Source organism: Callorhinchus milii, unplaced genomic scaffold (assembly GCF_018977255.1).
Source record: "Callorhinchus milii isolate IMCB2004 unplaced genomic scaffold, IMCB_Cmil_1.0 Scaffold16, whole genome shotgun sequence".
NCBI classification, from domain to species: Eukaryota; Metazoa; Chordata; class Chondrichthyes; order Chimaeriformes; family Callorhinchidae; genus Callorhinchus; species Callorhinchus milii.
Genome location: NW_024704757.1, coordinates 12,003,990 through 12,010,547, shown reverse-complemented (window position 1 = coordinate 12,010,547; position 6,558 = coordinate 12,003,990). Strand labels below are relative to the sequence as shown.

At 40.6% G+C, this 6,558-nt stretch overlaps 1 protein-coding gene across 3 annotated transcripts; it reads left to right on the top strand.

The window, feature by feature from the left end:
• The first annotated feature begins 1,696 nt into the window (after positions 1 to 1,696).
• On the top strand, positions 1,697 to 5,893 carry cep20 (centrosomal protein 20). 3 transcript variants are annotated; one of them, XM_042341081.1, is made up of 5 exons: positions 1,697 to 1,760; positions 2,678 to 2,875; positions 3,503 to 3,587; positions 3,915 to 4,054; positions 5,192 to 5,893. In XM_042341081.1, the coding sequence occupies exons 1-5, from the start codon at positions 1,733 to 1,735 to the stop codon at positions 5,263 to 5,265; spliced, it is 525 nt and encodes a 174-aa protein (XP_042197015.1). In that variant the 5' UTR covers positions 1,697 to 1,732; the 3' UTR covers positions 5,266 to 5,893. The 3 variants fall into 3 exon arrangements, with proteins under 3 accessions (XP_042197015.1, XP_042197016.1, XP_042197017.1); XM_042341082.1 differs by lacking the exon at positions 5,192 to 5,893 and having other exon boundaries at positions 3,938 to 4,025; XM_042341083.1 differs by lacking the exons at positions 3,915 to 4,054; positions 5,192 to 5,893 and having other exon boundaries at positions 3,503 to 3,591.
• The last annotated feature ends 665 nt before the right edge of the window (positions 5,894 to 6,558 follow it).

The following is a 6,558-nucleotide window of genomic DNA, read 5'->3' as shown; positions in this document are numbered from 1 at the left end:
GCCCCCCTCCTCTCTCTGCCCCCCTCCTCTCTCTGCCCCCCCCCTCCTCTCTCTGCCCCCCCTCCTCTCTCTGCCCCCCCACCTCCCTCTGCCCCCCCCCCCTCCCTCTGCCCCCCCTCCTCTCTCTGCCCCCCTCCTCTCTCTGCCCCCCCCCTCTCTCTGCCTCCCCCCCTCTCTCTGCCTCCTCCCCCTCTCTTTTCCTCTTCTCTCTCTCCCCCATGTGAATGTAAAAGCTGTCACTTTTTCAAAGAAACATTGGAGTCTTTCTCCTGTTCATTTGTAATTTATATTCACTTCCAAATTCAAATTTACTTAAAATTCAAATTAGTTTTGCGGGTCTTTGCTGGTCAATTTAGTTTCCGTTATTGCCTATGCAAAAAAAAATGCTTCAATTCTAATCAACCGTCTCAAAGCAAAGCTCTTCGGTACTTTTGATTGTAAGTGAAATGCTCTATATAAATGCAAGTGGTTGTCATTGTAAATTGTTGTAATGTAAGAGGGGAATAAAACTGTTCAAAAGACCTTTCAGGAGATGTTCTCGTCACGTTACCTTCTGAAAAACAGCAACACATAAACGTTTGAATATACTGTATTAGAAAACACCGCAACAGTAGATCTAAACTATTTGGTCCGAGTCCAGAATATCAGTTCAAGGTTGTAACTTTCCACTTGTTACCATTTCAGGCTCCTGTTCTGGAAACTTCCTGCGAGATATAAGTAGACACTAAGTCTTATTGAAAGGTGAAGAAGAACACAGCAGACCACGATGATCTTTATTTTGCTGATGGAAGTTGACGTTTCTAACGACAAAAATGATAATAATAATAATAATAAGCTTTGCCTTTGAACATGGTGCCCTTTTACATCGTATGAAGAAGCTTCGCAGGATTTTATTTGTTATTGGCAAACGAGGCAGGCAACTTGCACACCGCAGTGCTGGTATAGTCTTGGGAATCCTCTACTGGCAGCATTTCTTCTCTCTTTGTTGTGTGGCATCATGACGTAACAAAGTAATGATTAAAGTAATACAAATGGTGCAAAGACAATGTCTTGTTTGTCTTCGCGGTCAGATAACACTGGACAGTTGAAACATTGAGAGGGCACAGTTTTACCAACGGCCATTGTCAGCTTGGCTCAGTAGCCATTCGAAAAGAGAAGGGAGTTTCTCTATGCCGGTGTCCCTGGCCAACCATCTCCCGACTAAAACAAAAAGTCAACGCGCTCTCCACGGCTGCTTGTACGACAATTGCTGGGTTTGGCCCACAAAACGCACAGTCACTCCACTTCACTGCATATATCCCCGTGAAGCGCTCCGAGTCAGTCCCGAAGGAGCGATATCCAACGCAAGGGTTATTATTATCATCATTATTATTATTATTGTTGTTATTATTATTTACGGGATAGGCTGCGAAGCCCTCGAGACGACTCAACGGCCAGGGTGAGGCGCTGCGTCAAATGCAACGGTTATTATTAACAGTATTTAAGACAGAATGATCTTAACAGGGCTATTATATATATATTATATATATTATATAATATATATATATAGATAATATATAGTGTGTATATATATGTATATAATGTATATAAAATAGGTGGAGAGTGAAGCCCAGAGTTCAGGTGCTCTGAGCACAGCCAAACGACAGCCGTTACCATGGAAACCACCACATCCGGGCTCGTCGGAACCTTTCACCCCTCCTCCCCCCCCCCACAGTGAACGGCCATCACACGAATGGCGACCATCAACGAGCTGAAGAACGGTGAGCGCCGAGGAGAGGGCGGGGGGTGTGTGTGTGTGTGTGGGTGGGGGGGGGGGGAGCCGGTCTGGAGGGGGGAGAGGTGGAGGGGGGGAGGGGGACAGAGGAAAGACCCTGCAATCGGCCCGGCATCACAGGATTGTAAGGGCCCCCGTTAGCCGCTGCCCCGGGGGGAGGGGGGGGGCTCGTGCAGGGCCTCGCGCGGTGGATAACCCCCCCCTGTCCTCTCACTGGAAGCTCTATCGCTTCGTCTGGGGCCGTTGGTGCCTCTATACCCCCCCCCCCCCCCCCCCGCACACCTCCCTCCTTCCCCCCCACACACACCACAACGCTTTGCGGGATGTTTCAGCCGCGGGGGGTGGGGTGGGGGGGGGGGGGGGTTAGACCGGGCTCGGGAGTCATGGACAACAGTGACCCCTTCTCAAGCAATAATTGTGTGCAATATCGATAATTGTGTGCAATATCGGTAATTGTGTGCAATATCGGTAATTTGGGGCAATATCGGTAATTGTGTGCAATATCGGTAATTTGGGGCAATATCGGTAATTGTGTGCAATATCGGTAATTGTGTGCAATATCGGTAATTTGGTGCAATATCGGTAATTTGGTGCAATATCGGTAATTTGGTGCAATATCGGTAATTTGGTGCAATATCGGTAATTGTGTGCAATATCGGTAATTTGGTGCAATATCGGTAATTGTGTGCAATATCGGTAATTTGGTGCAATATCGGTAATTGTGTGCAATATCGGTAATTTGGTGCAATATCGGTAATTTGGTGCAATATCGATAATTTGGTGCAATATCGGTAATTGTGTGCAATATCGGTAATTTGGTGCAATATCGGTAATTTGGTGCAATATCGGTAATTTGGTGCAATATCGATAATTTGGTGCAATGTTATTTTCTTAACTTCACAGTTTTGAAAGAAACCTTGGAAAAAAGGGGAGTTCTGGGACAGCTGAAAGCTCGAATTCGGGCGGAGGTTTTCAGCGCCCTCGACGATCAGAGTGAGCCACGGCCACCGCTGTCCCACGAAAATCTTCTCATCAATGAGCTTGTCCGAGAATATTTGGAATATAATAAATATAAATACACAGCTTCGGTACTAGCGGCAGGTAAGGACCTGTGCCAAAAGGTGTCAGATAGTGTTTAGATTTTACGTGCAGCATTGTGTTAAAATGCTAAATATTTCCCCCCTACTCCTCTCTTACCTATAATAATAATCCTTGCACTCGATATAGCGCCTTATCACGTCTTCGAGACGTCTCAAAGCGCTTCACAGAATATACTGTAAAGCGAATTGACTGGATATTTTTGCGGGTGAAACGCGGCAGCCAGTTGTGCACAGCACCGTCCCACAATGGATTGAGTGACCGAATTATTATTTTTCGATGGAGGGATTATTACTCCCGGAAAGCGATCTGCCAATCGCCTAACAAACAGGTTATACTCGCTGCGAGATAAACAGAGGTTTGTGGGGTAAGGAAACTTGCCTAAAGTTAATCTATGTCTAAATATCGCCTAAACTCCGATCTCTTTGACCGTGTCTATGGTCATCTCCCCTCCTTCCTCCTCCCTTGCTTGGTGTTCAACCCAATCAATGTAATGCTCCCAAGATATTAGCCTGTGTGAGAGGTGCTATAAAATCACCAATATACTGCTTCACTATCGCTTGCATTCAGAAACTTGATCAAAATTACACGACCCTAAATCTGTTTACCACTTTTATATTTTCAATTTAGAAGCTGGCCAACCAGAAATAGCATTGGATAGACAATTTCTCCTGAATGAACTAAATGTAGTTGAAGATTCATGTGCAAAAACAGTGTAAGTTTTTTTCATTTAAATTTTTAAAAAAATGAATTGGTTGTTTAATTTAAGACTGTAATTTATCTATTTCTTCAATTTTTAAAGCAAGTAAAGAGGAACCGTTTTCCTATTGCCTTTTTCTTGCTCATCCTACACCATCTGAGTAACCTGTTCTAGCCCTTATTACCTCTGGGTGAAAAGAATTTCATCCTGAAATTGCCCTTTCCAACTCGAAACCCGTGTCCTCTTGTTCTGTTGTTTTGGTGCATTGAAAGTGTGATTCTGAGTTTACTTTTTCAAGCACTCTCAGTAAATTATCTGATTATATTTTGTTTTTTTGTTAAGTCCTATTCTCTATGGAATTCTAGCTCAGTTTACAAATAGCAGCAAAGATGACGGAATTAAACCTCTAATTCATCAATGTGTATCCATGCCTAAAATGAAGAAACTGACTATAAGACAACCAACTGAAAAACTATGTTTAGGTAAGCTATCGTAAAGCTTAGCACAAATGTCTTTTTAACTCAGTTCTGAGTTCCATTATATCATAAGTACTTTTTTAAAAAAATAAACGTGTGCGTATATGGTCGGAATTGCATTGGCCATGGGTAAAGCTTATGTTTTTCTGTAGAGAACAGTTCTTTTAACATGTTGTATTATATAAGAACAAGTAGATGGCGCCGGACTCTACCAAAATGAAGAAAACATGTCTTGAGTTTCAACCGACAGCAATAAACTGACCAACAGCAACAAGCCTTCCAACATCACATGCTTCAAACAATGGAGGGAGCTTGAAACCCTTATTTCTTACAGTTGTATTCACTCATTTTGAGCTTTACTGCAGCCTTTCAGCTTCAGTGTACTTTGAAAACCAACAAACTATTATGAGAAAATCTAGATGCTGAAGAAGTGACATGATGCAAGAGCAATAATACTTTGTGCTATTATGTACCATTTTTAATTTCCCTCATCAACAAGTGAAATGAAAATTCCAACTGGTAGTATATTTTGGGAAATTATAGCATATCTAAACAAAAAATAAACAAATACTCTTACTATTTTCCTTGTGTTGCCAGCAAGCTTCGTGGAGGCATGATTTAATGTTTAGGCTGAAAAACTTGAGTTTGGCTGAAGTCGACTCTCAGTAAATAATGTGAAGAAACATTTCATATTTGGTGCTGCTGCTATATAAATTGTCTCGGTGATACCTCTGAATTTGATCAAAACTGAAAAGAGAATTATCAGACTAAGGGCTGAATTATATTTTTTTACTTTTACTTTTTTTAAAAATTTTCCCAGCGCTTTCCCAACGTGAAATGCACTATACAAATGAAATTTTGTGCTGTTGTTTTGGAAATGTTTCCTCAACCGTGTTTTTTCAGTATATTTGTTTTTTTCTTTGTAAAAGGGCATTCAAGAAGTACTGACGTGTAACATGATTTATAAGTATTCAAGAGATGATGAGGTGCAGCAAAATGCATTTTTAATACCCTGCCATAATTTATATCCATACTTCCATTACTCCCAACGACATTTCCTCATTTTCCCTCCCCTCACACTTTTTTGTCCTTTGATATTATGGAGCTCTGTTTGTTAGTATCATCTTTTCTTTTTTCCCCCAGGTCACATCCCTGAACCTGGTGTATTTGCGGGAACAAGCATGGAAGATCATTTTGTTCTAGCTGGACATCAATGACATTTGACCTTTCCTTTACCAGTTCACAGTCAATGGTTCAGTAATGGCAACTGTGAGCCAATAAAGCTAATTTTCTAATCCTTCATAAAGAAAAATGGCTAATGTTGCAAGACAGTAATTTAATTAAGTACTCAGCTGAGACCTGTACATCAGCATTAAAATCAGAAGTTTTATTGCTCTCTTGGCTCTTTTTTTTAAAAAAGGGGAGAAATTGGAAATTATGGATAACTTGCTTGTTTTGAGGGTTGTCTTGGATTGTTTGAATAATTTCAGAATACCAAGCACTGATTGCTACTATAAACATACAACATCTGTATTTGTGCTGTTGAAAAAATGTTAAAAGGATTTTGAACCATAGAAATACATAACTGTATGAGGACATTTGACCCTTTTGTGTCAGTAAAAAGCCATCTATCCTAATCCCAATCCTCTTCTCTTCCCACTAATACCTTTCCTTAAGCCTTACCTCTGACTGTGCCTATGGTCATCTCGTGGAAGACTAACCAAGTTTTGTTACAAATTGAACTGTGAAGCACAATCATTCTCAATACATGAATAGTGATGACCATCAAACTGAAAAATGTTACCAGATTGTTCAGCTTTTCATTTCATTAAATGAGTAAACAGCTGTTATCATTCAGTAGCCTATTTAAAGTTGTCATCCTTGGGATTTTCAAATATTAAAAGTAAAACCACAAAGCTGACTTGATTTGACAACTCATTTAACATGTGCCTTACTTTTTTAAATAATTATTTATTGTAAAACTTTTGTATTTAATAAATTTGACTTTGTTTTTTGAAGTTGCAAATATTTTAAACTCTTTAAAATGTGGTTCCCTACATTTACTGCACCATTTCTGATGAACAGGAAGGGGTAGACAATTCTACCCTTTTTATTCATGTGACACTAATTTGATGGTGTAAAAATGCTGAAAGTTAATATTGGTTGTATGCTTAGAGTTCAGAAGTTGAATGTTATCCTGACACTTAATAGCATGATGTTTTTATATATTTGTCTTTTTTTAAATAAGCTGGGTATATGGCACAGGCAAAACCATTGCCTCACTTAAGAGTATCCAACCAAACTGCTGATGTTCCACATCTGCATGGTTTTCCTATGATATGGAGTACTTGCTCCCTCACAGGAATGAACCCTGCTTGCTTACTTACTCCCAAGAGAATTTGGGTGCATGTTGGCAAGAGTCAGGCTCAGAGTGTGCTTTGGGATACTGCTGGAGTCTAACCATCTAAAACCATTGTGAATACTGGCAACTTTTCACTGCTACGACTCCA